The 20,107-nt window shown below is 43.4% G+C and overlaps 2 protein-coding genes across 12 annotated transcripts in view; both read left to right on the top strand.

The window, feature by feature from the left end:
• Positions 1 to 5,168, top strand: part of BEND6 (BEN domain containing 6) — a 52,076-nt gene extending 46,908 nt beyond the window's left edge. For all 4 annotated transcript variants that reach the window (XR_009453480.1, XM_059701342.1, XM_059701340.1 and 1 more), the window contains one exon: positions 3,934 to 5,168. The gene's annotated coding sequence lies outside the window, so the exon portion shown is untranslated. The remainder of the gene's footprint in view (positions 1 to 3,933) is intronic.
• Positions 5,169 to 10,706: 5,538 nt separating this feature from the next.
• ZNF451 (zinc finger protein 451) overlaps positions 10,707 to 20,107 on the top strand; it is an 81,867-nt gene continuing 72,466 nt past the window's right edge. For 2 of the 8 annotated variants that reach the window (XR_009453479.1, XM_059701305.1), the window contains exons 1-3: positions 10,730 to 11,045; positions 11,490 to 11,573; positions 19,360 to 19,440. Coding sequence is in view for 4 of the 8 variants with exons in the window: in XM_059701305.1 (XP_059557288.1) it covers positions 11,025 to 11,045; positions 11,490 to 11,573; positions 19,360 to 19,440 (186 nt within the window). In the remaining 4 variants the exon portion in view is untranslated. Of the gene's footprint in view, positions 11,046 to 11,489; positions 11,574 to 19,359; positions 19,441 to 20,107 lie in introns of those variants that run through there. The other 6 variants (XM_059701307.1, XM_059701306.1, XM_059701309.1 and 3 more) reach the window with 5 other exon arrangements.

Raw genomic sequence — 20,107 nt, 5'->3', positions numbered from 1 at the left:
ATTCTTCAAAGTCATATAGACTTATATGAACTCCTATTCGTTCCAGAAGCCTAGCAACCCCCACCGACGTGTCCTGTGGCTGACTGTGCCCTCCACCCAGTACTGAGCTCGAGGTTGCCATCGGTGGCTTGGATTTGAAAGGACAGCCATTTCCCAGCTAAGACTTAGTTCTTTGAGGATTAATACTCAATTACATCCTTCCCCCTTTATCATCTATTCTCTCACATTCCTGTGACAGCTGTTAGGCCAAAGTGAGAGGCAACAAGCATTTTTTGAGATCCAAAAGAACAGTTCTTAGAAAAGCACCGATTTGGGCAGAAAGCCAACTAGTGTTCCAATTAGGAGGGGAGGCAAGGGGTGTTTATGAGAAAGGGAAGGGGGAACACTTACATTAACAGAAGGAAGGATTTCTATTGTGCAAAGAAGCTAACACCGTGATGCTAATTCTAAAGAATGTTTTCAATTTTCAGTCCGGTAGTCATCATACCTACTTTCTTATTATCTTTGCAAACAACTGTCTGGGATACAATGCTGCTTTGGGTTCTTTTGCCCAGTTTTCACATTCCAAGGGGCTGAGAAATAAGTAAGACATGCAGTTCCTCTGGGTTGGCAGTTCTGACTCCACTTAAAAGTGGCTCCATTTATATTATTTTTCACTGCCCTCAAGTTGCCTGAAGCTCACACTTTGCCAAGAGCTTGATGTTGCCAATCTTTCTGGCCTTTCTCCATTTTCCCCTCTCTCTTGTAGGAGCTGAAGAAAATTTTATTTATAAGAATATTAGCGTACCACCACCTCTATAACATTCCTCTAAACAGCCTTCTCCAGAAATTTCCAAGTATATATAATTTGTACTATAATGTTACATATCATATATCAAAAGTTAAAGTTGACCTAACACAGCAGTGCTGAAATGGGATTGAAGGGATTTTGTCCCCTGCCCCTCAACTGGGGGATATTTGCAAGTGTCTGGAGATATTGTGGGTTGACTCACTGGGTGATACTACTGACATCTAGTGGACAGAAGCCAGGGATGCTGCTAAACATCCTAGCCCAAATCACCCAGCCCAAAATATCAACTGTGCCAAGGTTGAAAAATTCTAGTCTAAATATTTTCCTCATTTTAGAGATAATGAAACTAAAGCCTAAAAAGGTTAAGTGAATTGACAAGGTCATACAATTACTAGCTATTAGAGAGCCAACATTAGCATAAAGTTTTTCGTATTTCTTTCTGGGGGGGGGGGGGGGGAGACTTTTAAACACACACACAACACTTTACTAAAATCCAGGGGGCAAGTAAATTATAGAAACTACATACAACATAAAAGTGGCCATGTTTGCAAAGCTGCAACCTTGATAAACAACTGGCCATAGACACCACATGGAGCTTATCAGTCCCGAATGCTCTCATCTGTGCTGGAGAGGCCGGTTCAGTGGAGGTTGAGTTGGGTCAGACCTGGTTTCCTGACCCGTGAGAGCTGGCCGGATAACTCGGTGTGGCTCAGTCCCAGGCGAGCACAAAGTGGCCCCTCTCCAACCATGACGGGCTCTGTGTTTTATTCAGTACTGAAAAAGGTTGCTTTGTACTCCTGACCCTGACCTATCCCTGAAGTATCCTGAGATCTGGAATTTGTAAGATTCTTCTCGTTCTTCTGGCTGCTGATGGCCAAAGTGAGACTGTGGTCGCAGCGCAACAGCTCCTCCTGGTGTGTGGATAGAAGTAGCTCTCTCACGGGGAGAGGACTGGCTGAGCAGCCCACAAGGGCCTCATGAGTGGCCAAAGGCCCTGTGGAGTGGACTCTGGGCCATTGGCGGAGGGCCTGGCAGGTGAAGGTGCCAACCTGCAGCAGATGCCACGCGGGCTGAGGCTTGGCCATGAGGAGCATGTCAGAGAAGAGGAAGAATGTTGGAGTCCAACCCCAGCAGGTCCAGGGGTTCCCAAAGGTGTGGACGGAGTCGGCGAAGAAGGAATGACACGGAGACAGCGTTCAGTTGATCAGCAGCCTAGCCAGGTTCTCTAGTCAGGTTCTCCAGCCAGGTTCTGTCTTTATTCTCCTGTTACATCTGTATTTATACCAGATGATTTTAAACCTATCCATTCTATTCCAAAGGTGAGGGCCTTTGTTATCTCCATTCCAAGGTCACTACTCTATTGTTCTGTTAAGCTACAAGGAAGTAACTGAAGGAGATTATCCTAAGTAAAGATTATGTAGCTTAAGCGTGATTGTTCCTGGTTAAAGTGATTAACTACCCGCCTGGCACTTAGTTAAGGGGTTTTACTGATTTATTCCCTTCCTTAGTCCTGTTAATCCCTAACTCCAGGGGAAAATCCCCACCTGGGGAAACAACCTTTCTCGGAGAGGTGACCTTGGTTAAAACACATAGCGCCAAGAAGGGGAGCAACATATTAAGAACAGTATGCCATATATGCCAGGTCCCTTGAAACATATGCTGTGCAGATGTTTCTTCCCTGCAGTGACTGTGTCAAGCAGCAAGGATGGACCAGCTTCCGGCAAGTTCCCCCTTTTTTATTTTTTAAATGATAGCGCGTGTAAATCAGTGGCCACCTCTCGGATTGGGTTGTTTAAGACTCGGAAGAAGACTGACAAGCAATGATAGCGAGCATAGCTATAAACATAGTGGATGGAGTGCACAAGGAGCCTTGTTCCTGTAGAAGGTTGCTGGCCTCTTCAGTCAAGGGATTTCAGCTGTCCTAAAGTCGGTGGTTTGGTTGTCCTCGTTGATCTGGCTAGCAGGCATCATCGCTGGCAACGGGCTTCGCGAAGCGTCAGCGTGTTGAACTGCTGGATCAACGGGTCCATCAGGGCCATGATTGATGGTGGTGTCAGTGTCCTGGGAGGAGTCAGCTGTGCCCTCTGGGTCGGCTGATATGGATGATATGGGGAGGGGGGCGGGGGGGAGGAAGATGAGGCAGAGGCGGAGGGTGGTGTGACATGAGGTCAGACTAGACTAGACGGTCTGGAATCCACACAGGTGAGTCTGCGTCCTGTGGAAATAGACAAGCATATCCTCCCCCCCAGGTTAAAAGTACATCAGGACCCTTCCAGGCTCATGCAAGCAAGTCTCTCCATTTGACAAGGGCTTTAGGTTTGGTTAGATCAGGGTTCCAATGTCTGTATATTGGAGAATTTCCCTCAGAATCTACATTTAGTATATTAATTACAAACAGAGTATGTTGTAGAACATGATGAGGAGAGGAATATTTAAACTCATTTTCTTGTAATTTTTTTTTAAAATATATTTTATTGATTTTTTACAGAGAGGAAGGGAGAGAGAGAGTTAGAAACATCGATGAGAGAGAAACATCGATCAGCCGCCTCCTGCACATCTCCTACTGGGGATGTGCCCACAACCAAGGTACATGCCCTTGACCGGAATCGAACCTGGGACCTTTCAGTCCGCAGGCCAATGCTCTATCCACTGAGCCAAACCGGTTTCGGCTCTTGTAATTTTTTAATTTGTGTTTTTAAAGTTTGGCGAGCCCTTTCTACGATTGCTTGGCCTTGAGGATTGTAGGGTATTCCTGTAGGAATGGCTGCTAAGGGCGAGTCTGGGGTTAGTATTGCGTGGGTGGTGGAATGGAGGTCCAATCCTGCACTGCCTGGGGTTGCCCTGAAGAGGTCACTGACTGATTGAAATTTGCAGAGGGGTTGAGGGTTGATGCCCCGATTATTGCAGGGGCCTGGGGCTGACCCCCTCTCAAGTTTCCCGATTGAGGTGATGGGATAGAACCTCCTTGGGAGAGGTTTGTAGAATTTAAAGGCTGACCATTTTTATGGTATTTTGATCTGTATGTTTATTAAAAATTTAAGTCAAAATTTGTAATAGACACACACAAACTACTGCCCCTGTTAAAATACTCTAAGAATTCTAAAATAGAATTTGCTCTGTTTTTTGAAATGTGTCCTTTATAGGTACTATACGTATCTGAAATAAAGCACCTCCAGTTTTAAATGTAACGTTGGATTTTGTTGGAGAATCTGCAGCCTCCCTGGTGAGCACAGAGGGACAGGTGCAGGGACAGGCTGAGACAGCTCTACCATCGATGGACTCTCCGGATGGAGCAACAAGCTTGCTGAAGAAGTTGCATGTAGATTCCACCCTAAATACCCACGATGCATCAAACTAGAGAATTTCTAGCAGTTAAATAAGCATGCATTATGGTTTCTTGCCTTTTTCTGTCCCAAAATCTTCTCTGTACAGCTAACTTAACAGGAGAGTCAGAGCTCTTATCACAACAAAAAAAGTCAACCCTTAAAATTTGTCATTGCCCTCATCAATTGCTGTACATTTATTATCACCAGTCACTCTCCATGTTGGTTTTGGGATCTTTAGCATGAGCACATGTGTGGGAAAGCACAGGGAAATAATCACTGTTCACAAGTAGGAGAGCAGCAGAGTCAGCCTAAAATCTGATGAGCCTATCTAACCGAGTCATAGTTTGAGCAATAAAATTACAAGGTAAGTCTGTTACTTAAAATATATAGAATAGACATTTTTTAAAATGAGAGCAGCAAGATCTTTTATTTTAATATGAAACTGTTTCGTTGTACTCCTACAAAGGAAACAAACCCCCAAATTTGTAATTGTTAAACAATGCATCGACTTTCAGAAAAATCTTTTATGTTTGCTTACATGCCTCTAACTTTTTATTGCCCGGAACTATAAATGCAGATATGCAGTATAAAACACCAATGTGATCTAAAACAGCCTATGTAAGACATAATATCCTATGTATTTGGTTATATTAGTACATTGCTTAGTTTTAACTGGCTTGTTTTCATAACATCAGAAGAAAAAATAATTAAAATCATATGGGGTTGATAATCACCCAAAAAGAAAAATACCATTTTGCAAATGATTGAAAGGTAAAACTTTCGTCCTCAAGAGGCTTCTCCTTTGATGTCAGGTTGTCAGGTGACAGCTCTGCATCGCTACGCCATGCTTCTTCAAGTGCACAAGGTTATGCATAAACTCGTGAAAAACGATGCATCTAATAGACAGCTCAGCACTGAAGACCCAGGGAACATTCCATAAACGTTGCTCAATAACTATGTAGTTGTACAAAATGACTATTCCTAAGGAAATAACTTATGTCAACATTTGCTACTTTTACTTAAAAATAAATAAATCCCATTGAAAACATAAACAGTATTTGCTTGTTTCTTATTAATGTACTAGGGGCCCGGTGCACGAAATTCGTGCACTGGGTGTGTGTGTGGGGGGGAGTGTCCCTCAGCCCAGCCTGCCCCCTCTCACATACTGGGAGCCCTCAGGCGTTGACCCCCATCACCCTCCAATCGCAGGATCGGCCCCTTGCCCAGGCCTGACGCCTCTGGCTGAGGCGTCTGGCCCGGGCAGTGGGGACCTGCAGCTGCAGCGGCCCCAGGATCGTGGGCTTCGCTTTAGGCCCAGGCAAGGGACCCCTAGCTCCTGGGACTGCCAGCTTCGACCGTACCCAGCTCCCATCGCTGGCTCCACCCCTACTTCCTGCTATCACTGGCCAGGGCGGAAAAGGCACCTGATTCTCCGATCATGGCTGGGGGGCAGGGCAAAGGCGGCCCCAGGGCCTTTGCCCTGCCCCCCAGCTCTTAGCTCCCCCCTGGGTTTCCGATCACTGTCAGTGTCAGGGGGCTTCTTCCTGCTTTCCCTTTCGCCCCCCTGCATTGTGCCTACATATGCAAATTAACCGCCATCTTGTTGTCAGTTAACTGCCAATCTTAGTTGTCAGTTATATATATATACTAGAGGCCCGGTGCACAAAAATTTGTGCACTCCAGGGGGAGGAGGAGGTCCCTCAGCCTGGTCTGTGCCCTCTCGCAGTCTGGGACCCCTCGGGAGGTAACGACCTGCTGGCTTAGGCCTGCTCCCGGGTGGCAGAGGGCAGGCCCAATCCCTAGGTGCAGCCCCTGGTCAGGCTCAGAGCAGGGCTGATTAGGGAGTTGGGGCGCCACCCCCTGTCATGCACAGAGCAGAGCAGATTGGGAGGTTGCGATGCCACCCTCAGTCACGCTCAGGGTAGGGCCGATTGGGGGGTTGGGGCACTGCCCCCTGTCACACTCAAGGCAGGGTCGATGGGGAGGTTGCGGCGCCACCCCCTGTCACGCACAGAGCAGGCCCCATCAGGGGGGTTGGGGCTCTGTACCCTGTCATGCATAGAGCAGGGCCAATCAGGGGGTTGGGGTGCTGCCCCCTGTCACGCACAGAGCAGGGCCGATCGGGGGGTTGAGGAGCTCCCTCCTGTCACTCACAGAGTAGGGCTGATAGGGGAGTTGGGGCACCACCCCCGGTCACACACAAGGCAGGGCGGATCAGGGGGTTGGGGCGCCGCCACTGTCACACTCAGGGCAGGGCCGATGGGGAGGTTATGGCTCTACCCCGTCACACACAGAGCAGGGCACGTGGGGGGAGGGTGGTTGGGGCACAGCACCCTGTCACACATAGAGCAGGGCTGATCAGGGGGTTGAGGCACCGCACCCTGTCACACACAGAGCTGCAGGGTGATAAGGGGGTTGGGGAGTTCCCCCCTGTCAGGCACAGAGCAGGGCTGATCAGGGGGTTGGGGCGCCTTCCCTTGTCACGAACAGAGCGGGGAAGATAGGCAGGTTGTGGCCCCGCCCCCTGTCACACACAGAGCCGCAGGGCGATCAGGGGGTTTGGGCGCTGCCCCCTGTCACGCTGATCCCGGTGCCGGGAGGCCTTGCGGCTCCACTGATCCTGGTGCTGGGAGACATATTACCCTTTTACTATATAGGATAGAGTCCTGGTGCATGGGTGGGGCTGGCTGGTTTGCCCTGAAGGGTGTCCTGGATCAGGGTGGGAGTCCCCACTGGGGTACCTGGCCAGCCTGGGTGAGGGGATGATGGCTGTTTGCAGCTGGTCACACACCCTTCAGGGTGGGGGTCCCCACTGGGGTGCCTGGCCAGTCTGGGTGAGGGGATGATGGCTGTTTGCAGCTGGTCACACACCCTTCAGGGTGGGGGTCCCCACTGGGGTGCCTGGCCAGCCTGGGTGAGGGGATGATGGCTGTTTGCAGCTGGTCACACACCCTTCAGGGTGGGGGTCCCCACTGGGGTGCCTGGCCAGTCTGGGTGAGGGGCTGAGGGCTGTTTTCAGGCTGGCGGGTGACTGAAGTTCACAACTGCTCCTTTTTTTCTTTTTCTTTTTTATTCTGGGCTAGCTTTAGCTCTGGCTCCAGCTCTGGGGCTTCTGCTGCTGAAAGAAGGTATCTGGTTTGTTTGGGTTCTATAATCGAAACACTGTATAACTCCAGCTCTAAGATCCCGGCCTCGCTAAAAGCAGGTTTCTGGGGTTTTGTTGAGCTTCTATATTCGTTACAATGTTTCTTAAACTGCAGGCTCAGAGGCCGGCAAAGCAGGCGGGGAGCGTTGGTTTCCTCCATCACTGAAGCAAGCAAGCCTCATGTTAGTTTCAAGCTTCCTGGCTGTCGGCCGCCATCTTGGATGGCAGTTAATTTGCATATCTTGCTGATTAGCCAATGGGAAGGGTAGCGGTTGTACGCCAATTACCATGTTTCTCTTTTATTAGATAGGATAGATAGAACCAAAGGATCTTCGTTCTGATTCCATAACTCTCAGGAAATGTCGATGACAACAGATTCCATAAAAGCCACCTTCTTCCCAGAAGAATATTCTGTTTTGGAATAAATACCTATAAATCTACTTCTTACTTCATCAGAAATTGTTACAGAGGTAATTTCAGTTGCCAGATTTTAAAACCAGAGCATTTAATCCAAATCAAATATGGTTCTTTATGATAGAATTGCTTTGGAATTGTCTGTGCTCTTACTAAAGTATAAGATTTGGTGCTATACTGATATATACATGAACTCTTTTACCCAAGTCAAATTATCCTTAAGTTACAGGCTTATACTAGCCATTTCCCCTCCCCCCTTTTTTGAGATTTATGAATACTGGATAATGATTCTTAATGAGGGTTTGAGCTTTATTAATGCATTTAATTTGCAAGAACCAGGTTTCCAGAATCTTAAATGCTGCTGTGCAATGTTCAGACAGATGGTTCTATAAATAACCATCCAACAAGAACAGCAAGAAAATTAATAGGAAACTAATAAAAACAAAACTAAAGTTGAGCCCTAACCTGTTTGGCTCAGTGGATAGAGCGTCGGCCTGCGGACTGAAAGGTCCCAGGTTCGGTTCTAGTCAAGGGCATGTACCTTGGTTGCAGGCACATCCCCAGTAGTGGGTATGCAGAAGGCAGCTGGTCGATGTTTCTCTCTTATTGATGTTTCTAACTCTCTATCCCTCTCCCTTCCTCTCTGTAAAAAATCAATAAAATATATTTTAAAAAAACAAAAGTTGAAGCTATTATTTTCTTTGTTGCATAATGAGTTGAAGGAAGAATATCAACAAAATGCCACTGATATAGAGATCTGGAAATCTATTATGATGTTGCTTAGAGAAGTAAATTATGTTGATCTAAGAGCAGTAAATTGGTTATCAAACCCACTGATGGGCTCCCTTCAAGATCTTAACTCATAAAGCAAAATGATGGATCTGCATCCCAAGTAAAACATAAAAAACATTTCCTCAGTCACACAAAGAACATTTCCCCATAGTTGTCTCCACTTTGAATCCTGAACCAATCAGCAAACAACTCTACTGCTTCCCATTCTAAATAGTACCCTACTTCATAGACTGACCTTAAAATCGTCCAACCCAATCTCTTCTAAATTTCCTAGGACTGAAAGACTCCCAAGCTTTGCCTATGGTTTGTTCTCCTTTGTTACACCAATCTAAATAAACTACAGGCATGTCTGAAAACTATGTTAACGGGTTTCAAAGAATTTTCTTATAAACTCATAGTCCAGCTAGCCAGAGAAAATTATTATTTAGGTAGGTTTCTTATTTCAGGCATGGTTTGCTTGGTAGCTAGACATGGTTCTGATAATATTATAAATGTTTCATTTTTGAGAAATCTGCTCTTAGAAATTTTTGCTAAACAAAAATTTTTGCTACACAGTTGAACTATTCCATTCCCCAATCAGACATTTAGAGGTCTTACAATTTAAAAAATATATTTTTTTTATTGATTTCAGAGAGGAAGAAAGAGAGATAGAAACATCAGTGATGAGAGAGAGTCATTAATTGGCTGCCTCCCGCCACCCCCTCCCCCTCCCCCTTACCGGGGATGGAGCCTGCAACCCTAGCTGTGTGCCCTGACTGGGAATTGAACCTTGACTTCCTGGTTCATTCACTGAAGCTCAACCATTGAGCCACACTGGACAGGCAGATGTCTTACAACTTTTTCTATTACAAACTAACCTGTGATAAATATTTTTCATAAAACTTCTTACAGATTAAATTATGTCCTAAGGATAAATCCTTGCAATGACAACAACTGAATTGAAGGATATGAGAATTTTTGGCCTCTAGCCACATAACGCTTTCTTTTCAAGAGTTTTATCAATGAACTCCTCCTACCTGCAATCCATTAAAGTAAATGTTCCACTGACCTTTTCCCAGCACATTCGGAGAAACTTAAATACAAGTTTTGCTCAGACATTTAAAAGTTTTAGATATTTACATACAGCTTTTGCGGAACACAACAGGCGGGGTTCTCATTCTCAATTTGCCTCTAAATCTCTCAAACTGACTAGGTAGAAAAGCAACTGAAGTCACTACACTAAAGCACTTGGAGGAAAGTAGAAAATAGCAAATATTATGCAATAATTATTACAAGCATAGGTAAGTGTGGTCAGATGGTAGGTTTGTATATATACAGACAAAAACAGGAATCGAAGATATAAAAGACTTTCCAACTTGAATGCTTTTCAAACCCTTTGACAATTGTTGATGTGTAAAAAAAGGTTTTTGTAAGGTGTCATGTGAGAAAAAATTAAACACACATTGTTGAACATAAGTGAATTATTTTATTGACTGCTTTTTGAGTGTGAACGTTGTAAAAAGGTCAACTATTTTATTTCACAAAGGTAATAATTGAGACTATATATATAGTTTAATCCTCACCCAAGGATGTTTTCCCATTGCTTTTAGAGTGGAAGGGAGGAGGGGAGAGAGAGAGAAAAACATCTATGTAAGCGAGGCGCATGGATTGGTTGCCTCCCACAGAAGCCAGGAACCGAGGTCCATGGCCCTGTCCAGGAATCCAACGGGCGACCCTTACTTAGGTTCTTGGGCCGAAGCTCTAACCAAACCGGCCAGGGCATGAACACCTTTTCAAAGTGCATTTTAAAATCGCGGTCTGGGGCTTAGTGATCAGGTTAGCTGGGCCTCAGCTTCCTGTCCTATTGGGCCCAGGGCTCTCTAGCATTGCCAGGTTCCTTCATGCTAACCTGGGGCGCTAGTCCTCAATTTCCTGTATTCCATGCTGGGGAGCCCTGGAGTAAGGCACAAAATACCAGATTCCTTTCCTGCTCTCAGACTTCTGCTAAAGCTCCATGATCATGGCCTTTTGCAAAAAAAGAAAGACTGAGACATCCGTCCCCATCACCACCTTTAAGCGACCTTCACCTCCACAACCACGCAAAACCCAACCCGACACCTCCTTCACATCTCTGTTCAACAGAACCAAGCCCACCCACCGCTCGGCGGAACTGCTGTGACGTCACCGCGGAGAAACGCATGCGCTGGGCCCGGAGGCCCTTTTCCGCTCTTTTCCAAGGAAGCTCGGGCGTCCGCGGGTGCGGCGAGAGAACTACCACTCCCAGCGTCCTGTGCGGTGCGGGAGAAGGGAGGTTGGGACCGTGGTTAAGAGGCTCCGGAGGATAGCGGGCCCGAGCCGGCCGCTCCTCCTTTTGAAGCGGTTTTGCACCTCTTTGGCCCGCGGCGTCGGCGGCGTCGGCGGCGTCGGCGCTCACGCAGGGGCGGGTCACGGCGGCGTAAGCGGGGCTGGGCGGGAAGGGAGGTCGTGGCGGTGCGGTGTCGGCAGCAGGGACAACAGCCACAGCGGCGGCCACGGGGACGGCAGCAGCGCCGGTGCTGTCAGTGAGGCCGTCGGAGAAATGGGAGACCCAGGGCCAGAGGTGAGTCGGGGGGCCGCGCAGGGTTTTGTGTTTTGTGGGCGGAGGCCTGGTGCTCGGCCGCGGCCTCGGGGCGATGCCCTGGGCTTCTCGGCCGAGCCGGCCTTGGGACCTTGCAGGTCTGAGCAGGAACCAGCAGCAACAATGGCCGCCTCGGCCCCCGAGCTCCTTGTTGTGGCTGCTCCGCCGACCGGCCTTGCTCCTCGGCAAGGAGCCGCCGGGGGGATCCGGAGGGGCCCGTGGCTGGTTTTCGCCGTCTGGTCCCGACCCCCCCACGGAGGCAGAGGCACAACCCGACTCCGGGGAGCTCTGCTCTTCGTCGGGTTTGCGTGCAATCGTGCCCTTAAGTTTCTTTGGGAGCTCTTCCCTTTTCGTTCCTTTTGGGGAAAACCTCTTCCTGCAAGCACATGGCTGTATAGATAAGCGTGTTCTGGCTTATTTTTGTAGATAATAGGATCTGTCCCTCCAGCGGGGCCTGGGGCATCTGAGTCCGCAGCGGATGAAAATGAAGATGACATTCAGTTTGTGAGTGTAAGTAGCCACATTTCGGGTTTTTCGGAGTCGAAGACTGCGTGGTAAGCGGTTATGGGTCGACACCTCACCTGTTCCTCCATCGCCCAGCCAAGACGGGTGCATGTCCGACGGGCCCTGGACAGTGTGGAGGTGGCAGTGGGGTAGGGAACGGAGCGGCCTCCGTGGCCATCACAAAGGCTGCCGGCCCGAGGCCGCGCTGTGCCCTCCATCACTCCTCTCCTGCCTCCACGGAGGGCCATTTTCTACTCTGGCTCAGGCCGAGATCTGGTCCCGTAAGGCTGTCTATCGAAATGGGTCAGGAGCATCTTCTAAGCCTGCAGCGGTTCTCAACCTGTGGGTCGCGACCCCTTTGGCGGTCGAACGACCCTTTCACAGGGGTCCCCGAATACCATCCTGCACGTCAGATATTTACATGACGACTCAACAGTAGCAACATGACAGTGATGAAGTAGCAACGAAAACAATGTTAGGGTTGGGTCACAACATGAGGAACTGTGTTTAAAGGGCCAGAAGGTTGAGAACCACTGTAAGGGGAGACACCCAGGTGAGGGAGAAGGGACAGCTGAGGAGGAGGAAGGGTGTAGAGGAGGAGGAGGAGGAGGGCTGTAAGAACTCAAAACCTGAGCTTCCTCGGGTGGAGGCAGCTAGCTTGAAGGTGTCACAGATCTCTGAGGTCACCATGTTACAGCACAGTGGTGCAGTTGATGTGCATAATGAAGATACCTGCATCACCAGGAACTCACTGTGTTTTCTGATTTTATTCCCGTGGAGACCGTTTCCAAGCATTCGTCATAAGTGTATACATTCCTGGGCCTCACTCTGCACCTATTGAGTCAGAATTTGAAGGTGGGGGGTCTAGGAATCTTCATTTTGGAGAAAAAAATGCAAGGATAGACAGATCTCTGGACCACACTTTTTAAAGCGTTGGTTTGGGGAGAAAGTGGATCTGATGTATTTTGGGGATGATTTTCACCCAAAACGAAGTCTGACAAGGGCTCTGCTTGGAGAATACCTCTACTCTAAAGTACCCTTTGAATCCTGGAGTTGAGGTGTATTATTAAAGGTGTATAATTTTTCTTTAACAGAGTATTTGTGTTTGTTTTGGGGCAACTTCGTAAAACTGGTTATTAAACAATATTCGATAGTATCACAACATTAGGGCCATGTGATGATCTATTGTGTGTTAATGGGTTTGTGTAGGAGTCTTTCACAAGAGCATTTGTGGCTTTTTCTCCAGTGCTAGCGTATATGGTCCTCTTTTTTATTTTAAACTTTTAAAGTTTTGGGTTGTGGGAGGTTAGAAGAATTGTATCCTGCCCCCAGTCTCTGTGGACTGAAGTATGCTTAGAAACAGAATTCCCTGGCTCTTTAGGACAAATATTTCAGGTTCTTCCTGAGAATTGGTATATTTGTGAATGGAGAGTACTTATTTTGATATTTTGTGCAAATATAAGTAAGAATGACACACAATTCTTTATGAACTACAGGCTTACTTTGAAAGTCACTGATGGAATCTATTAAAATAAGATTTCAAAAATATTTTTTGTGGTACTCTGGGATGAAGAATTGTAGCTTGTGACTAATATAAGCTTGTATTAAGTTGAAGTTTAACTCTAAGTTTTATTTTAAATGTAGAGAATCTGTTATATCTTTCATCAGAATAAAAAATATACAATCAGTTTTGTGTATCCAGCTTGACACAACTTATATTTATTCTTGTTTTCAACTATAGGTTCAAAGGCATGATAGTTCTAAATGGACAAATGAATTATATGTACCATGTACAATTATAATACGAGAAGAAGCCTATTCAACATTCCCTCTGCCTTTGTAATGATAACACTAAATGACAATGATACCTTAATTCTATTTTAAAATATATTTAGAGACAGACTCTCCTACTTCTTTCTGTGACCCAATCTTATCCTCTAGGTAATGCTTATCCAATTAAATAATAAACAGTTCCCTGGTTAACTTAAGATTAATTCAGATACAGAAAAGAGCATTATGATGTCATTTCTTGATTTATTATGGTTTGGATTTCTTAGTTTGCTGTTAATTTAATTTTTTAATCTTTGATCCATATGATGGCACATCATTCTTTCTGTGGTTTGCAGAAATAGAATCTGAAACTACACAACATGCCGAAGGAAAGGAAAAGTATAGATGTAGAGGTCCAAAATGACCCCTTTCATTTATATTTGAGTGAAATTAACATTGAACTCAATTCATAAGTGTACTGTTTGACTTTTGCAAAGCCAGTACACCTGTGTAAACAGTGCTCAAATCAAGAAACAGAATATTACCCTAACAAAAACTTTTCATTTAGGTCTTTTTCTCTCATTTTCTGTTTAATTTAGTAACATGACTCTTTTTTCAGCCATCTTTATGTCTTTCTTTGAAACTGGATATTTTAATTTACTCACAGAAAATTGTTTAGCCTAGAAGCCCATGACATGCTTTTTCACAGAGCTACTGTAGATACAAAGGTATAAAAACTGCTGAGGCAACCTATCATAAATTTGAGAACAGCACATGAGCCTTGGCCGTTTTGCTCCATGGTTAGAGCATCAGCTCTGGCTCTGAATGGTCACAGGTTCCATTTTCCGTCAAGGACACCTGCCTCCATTGCCGGTTTGATCCCCAGTCCCAGTTGAGGCATGTTGTGCGGGAGGCAACCAGTCAACTTCAATGTTTCTCCCTCCCTCCCTCTCTTGCTCCCTTTTCTGTTTCCCTCACTTCCCCCTCCATCCTTTCCACTCTCCAGAAATCAATGGAAAAAATATCCTCAGATGAGGATTTAAGAAAAAAAAAAAGAATAGCACATGAGATTTATGTTTCAGCCAAGATTATTGGCTTAATGTGGAATCGTTGAACCTGTGGAAATAGTGAAAGAAATTGTATAATTTCATAAATAACTTGAGCACATAGTTCAAGTGATATTTCACCAGCAGTAGAATGGGTCATAGGCAAAAAAAAAAAAAAGGATATCTTTTGTCTGGGTGTCTTAAGGGTGATAATTAGCTTAATAAAAATAATATTGGAGCTCATAATATGTGGAGTCATGAATTAAGTACTTTGGAGTTACACATACTAATTGGAAATACATTTCACCCAAAAATGTCAGTATTTTAGTGTGGGACACGAAATAGGATATGAGAACTATGTAAATAATTCTAGTAGAAATTTCTTTTATAAAAAACAAATGGTGCTGTCACCAAAAAAAAAAAGTCCTTCAGTTTACCACTTTGCCATATGTAGCATTTAGTATTTGTACGTGTTTAAAGGTTACTTTTAGAAGAAATAAGGAAAGGCATCAAAATTGGAAAAGCAGTTTTTTGTGTAGTTGTGGAAGATAAGATTTTTTTTTTGCAAGTGGGAGAGGAAAGGATAGGCTAGATAGTATAGATCTTGAATTGTGGACTACATTTGAACTTAAAGTAGGCAATTGGGAACCATTTGAAATTTTTGAACTCGGCATGACTGAAGAAGTAAACTATCCCCCTAACTTATCTATATGGAAAAAAAACCCCAAATGAATTATTTAGAATTTTAGATTAGATTTTTGCATCTGTGGTTAAATCCCTATTTGTTTTAGACTGAGGTAAGCTTTTTTTGTCTGTATATCTTTGTCTATTGACAACACTTTCCAGTTAGTCGGCAATTGGTGTTTTGGATTTGTGTGAGAATTTTCTAATAACAGAAATGAAACCTTTATTTAAAACAAATTTGTTTTTAAACTTAGATTATTAATTCAACTGTGTTCCTAATCTGTTTTGCTTGTGCCTGTGCTTCTGCTCCTAAATTGTGTGGCCTTGGAAGTAGAATCCTTTGATTTGGTGTTGGTACAGAGGAGATAAGAATGACTGATTGGCCCTAACTGGTTTGGCTCAGTGGATAGAGCGTCGGTCTGTGGACTGAAAGGTCCCAGGTTCGATTCCAGTCAAGGGCATGTACCTTGGTTGAGGGCACATCCCCAGTAGGAGGTGTGCAGGAGGCAGCTGATCAATGGTTCTCTTTCATCCATGTTTCTAACTCTATCCCTCTCCCTTCCTCTCTGTAAAAAATCAATTAAAAAAAAAAAAAGAATGAGGGTTTATTAGTTGATGTATGGAGCATATTCAAATAAAATACCTTGTAAATGGAGGACCACATGCATATATACTTGTTAGGGATATAAGCAGTCATTATAAATATTAGAAATTATTTTCTCTTGGTCTTTGTGCTGTAAACATTACTTCTTTGGGGGAGTTAATTTGTTTATTGGTCAGTGTTATGAGTTACTCAGAGTTGGGGATAGTAGCAGGTACTCATTTTTCTCTTATTGAAAAGTATCTTATCTCAGAAACTTAGATAATAAGCATAGATTTAAAAATATTATGTATCGCCCTAGCCAGTTTGGCTCAGTGGATGGAGGGTCAGCCTGTGGACTGAAGGGTTTCTGGTTCGATTCTGGTCAAGGGCACATGGCCTGGGTTGTGGGGGGTTGTGCAGGAGACAGCCGATAAATGATTCTCTCTCATCATTGATGTTTCTATCTTTCTCTCCCTCTCCCTTCCTCTCTGAAATCAATAAAAATATATATTAAAAAATAAAATAAAAAACACCACTATTAAAAAAATTATGTTTATTTTGAACTACTTCAGAGTTGCATTGGGCACACAGCCAATTATGTGTTTAGAGAACCAGGTATGTATCTCACTTAGTTTTCTTACTTGTTAAATGGGATAATAGTGATTCAGTATCTTACCTTGTCAAGTAATTTTGAGGACTAAATAAAATCATGTGCATGAAAAGTTTAGTACAATCCCTTTATAGGGCAGGATGACAAATGTTACTGATTAGTAGGAAAATAAATGGAGTACTAAAATGTTTTGATTACCTCATTATGGTGGAAGTTTTTCTATATTAGAGTATTTGTTTATAAAGTAATCTTTTCCTTGGGGGTACTTACCTTTTCTTATTTTTCCACTCAGCCTCTTTGTCTTTTTGGAGGCCTCGGACACTTTTCTACCATTCTATCACTTACAATTCCATAATTATGTGTTGAGTAATGAATAGGTATCCTAAATGACTCCTGCTTTTTCTCACGTCTGGATTCCCTATCCTGATTTCTTTTTATTCTTTTTAGTTAGTGTGAATTATATGAAGTTGCCATTGCTTAGTTGTGCATATCAGTCCAATGGTTCCTCCAGTAGTAAATTTCTGGTAGTTCTCTTGTCTGTTTTCATTTCTGCCTCTTCTACTATTTCTTGACTTACCTTTTAATCCTATTTGTGACCATTTTCGATATCCTGTTTTTTCTGCCCATTCTACTTTTTGCTTTGTGCCTGTTACTTTCTTTCATCTCCCTTATTTCTTTACCTACTATCTGTTCGTGGAAATTCTGGCCCTACCTCTGTTTTTCTGGTAACCTGAGGACTTTCTTGGCGTGCTATTTCTGTGGGCATGTAATAAAAATTATTTAATGCAAATTTCTTGAATAGTGCAAACTCAGATAATTATATGAACAGTCGAAGTTATTTTTATCTACTCTATTTCCTTCTTGGATTAATTATATGCTCTTGATGATCTTTATACCAGTGGTAGGTTTTAGTCTTAAAATAGGTGATGTACCTCTGTCGACAATACATTGGAGAATATCTGTCCCTCTTTTCCTCCTTTTTAAACTTCCATTTTTATAGCTTAGCAAAAATCCCAATTACTTTGTTACATGATTCCTGCCCAAAAGTTTTGCTCTGGATCACTACCTGCAAGGATAGTAAATTTTTGCTTGCAGAGAAGTTGTAGCCCAGGGGAAAAAGAAACAAGCTATCTTTTAGACTGGATGCTTCTTTCAGGAAGAGGATCTTTAACTAGATCTTAGCTTCTGTCTCCAGATCTAGAATCTTTTTCTGTTAGTTTTTCCATCGAATTAATCACTTTGGCTTGCCAACAGTCAACTTTCTCTATCCAAAGAAGTCTTTCTTCAGCCATATTCTCCTCCTCCTATGTTCCTTCCTCTTGTTCTCAACGTACTAGATTTTTAAAAAAATTTTAAAATTCTTTATTGTTTAAAGTATTACATAAGTCTCCTTTTCCCCCATTGACCGCTCCCCGGCCACCCCCACCCCCTAGCACGTGCCCTCACCACCCCCCCTGATTTTTTTTTAAAGAATACTCTCTACTCATGTCCTTTACCGCCTTATTTTCTATTTAATTTTTAGAGAATGGCTTCTGTGCTCACTACTTTCTTTCTTTTTTTTTTTTTTTTTTTTTAATATATTTTATTGATTTTTTACAGAGAGGAAGGGAGAGAGATAGAGAGTTAGAAACATCGATGAGAGAGAAACATCGATCAGCTGCCTCCTGCACATCTCCGATTTGGGATGTGCCCGCAACCCAGGTACATGCCCTTGACCGGAATCGAACCTGGGACCCTTCAGTCCGCAGGCCGACGCTCTATGCACTGAGCCAAACCGGCTTTGGCGCTCACTACTTTCTTGACGGTTGCTCTCTCAAAATCTTGTTTCCGAATTCAGTGACACTTTTTTTTTTTTTTTTGGTGTTTTGGGTCATATTTAGCATCGATAACTTTTCATCGAGGTTCACTTTATCTTTAGCTTCTTCGGATTTAAGCATTCCTGATTCTTTTCCAATCTCTGATTACCCACATAGGTCTTCTTCCTAAATCCTAAAATTCTAGCATTTCCTCAAGAGCCTCCTTGAATTCTTCTTTGTCCTCTTTGCTTTTTTCTTTGGCTACTCATAGTTTCAATTTAAAGCTACAGTTAATAGGCTTTTAGGGGAGCCACTCCCCAATCTCTATTCTCAGTTACTTCATACATCCAGATTACAGGCCTGCATTTCCAGCTCTGCTAAATACCTCTTTGTGCCATTGGCATATCACATCATTACGTGCAAAAGAATATCAGCATTGTGTTTCTGTATTCCAAATTTATATTAATGGCATTAGTATCCTTCTAGTTACCCAAGCTTGAAACCTTAGGGGATCACTTTTTTACTTCTAGTTGTTGTTGGGATTTTGTTTGCCAATCTTCGCGCTTCCCCCTCCCCCACTTCTCCATTATACCCATATATTCTCTTCTATATGCACCACCACACTATTCTTGCTGTCACCACTACTTTAGTTCTGCATTTTTATGTGTCTGGACTGGTTAATTCTGCCTTTTCCACTCTTCATACTTCTTTATGTGATTTATTTTAAAGCACAAGTCTCATATGTTATTCCCATGTTAGTTTTTATTCTCTTTAGCCTAAAATCAAGACTTTTAGAATAAAATCAAGGCTTTTAAGCCTAGCATTCAAGGCCTGGTTCATGATAAGAGTCAGTATGGATGGAAAGAAAGGATGGAGAAGAATTAGGTTTAATATTTCTCTATAGAAGTGGGAGATAAAGCTGAGCTCTTGGTCAAAGAACTTCATGGTTTTGAGCTTAGATATCTAACAAACCATTGATACCCATCACATTTGAAAAGTACTGGCTCATAATATCTGTGTCCTTATAGCCTGTTTCTGTATTAATTGACATAGTCCTAATACTCTTATCGGGGTTTAGGGTCCTCCTCCTAGGCCTTGCCATCATTTCTTTATTTTTTTTTTTCTCGTCATCATTTCTTATTCATGTACATACTCTGAATATTTTTCTCTGCATTTTGATTATTTTCTGCCAGCCATAAGAAATTAAGTGGAATTTTTGCCAATCCCAACAAACATTGTTTAAAATGCTAGTTTAGTTTGAATAACTCTTCATGATTTGTTAATTTGCTCAATTCTTTCCTAGGAAGGACCATTAAGACCTGTTCTTGAATATATTGATCTGGTCAGCAGTGATGATGAAGAACCTAGCACCTCTCATAGTGATGTAAGTACATTATATTTGATTTGTATTTCTTTACTTCTGTCATTTAATAGGCATTCTCTAAAGAGAGTTATCAGATCAATGACGGTTGTGTTTATTGCTTTAGAGCAGTGATGGCAAACCTATGACACACGTGTCAGAAGTGACACGCAAACTCATTTTTTTGTTTGATTTTTCTTTGTTAAATGGCATTTAAATATATAAAATAAATATCAAAAATATAAGTCTTTGTTTTACTATGGTTGCAAATATCAAAAAATTTTCTATATGTGACACGGCACCAGAGTTAAGTTAGGGTTTTTCAAAATGCTGACATGCCGAGCTCAAAAGGTTCACCATCACTGCTTTAGAGGATGGCCCATTTCTGTTAGGATGGGCCATATGGGTAGTCTAAGGAGTTATTTGCCCAGAATATCTCCTACTTTTAGTTTTGTTTGTTCACTTTCAGTGAGGGTGTGAAAGGATGACATGACGCAGGAAAGTTCTAAGCCTTGGTGATGATATCTGATAAAAGGGAAATGGAATAAAAACTGCAAGCTTTTTGGCTCCTTGTGTCCTTTTCCTTTCCTATTTCTCTTCAGATGCCCTATAGAACTGGATCCTTTTCATCCAGAACCATGTAGACACAGAAAATTTGTTTTATCTTGGAAGAAAGAATATGTGAAGATCC

This window comes from Myotis daubentonii, chromosome 6 (genome assembly GCF_963259705.1).
Source record: "Myotis daubentonii chromosome 6, mMyoDau2.1, whole genome shotgun sequence".
NCBI lineage: Eukaryota > Metazoa > Chordata > Mammalia > Chiroptera > Vespertilionidae > Myotis > Myotis daubentonii.
This window is presented reverse-complemented; position numbering and strand designations above follow the sequence as displayed.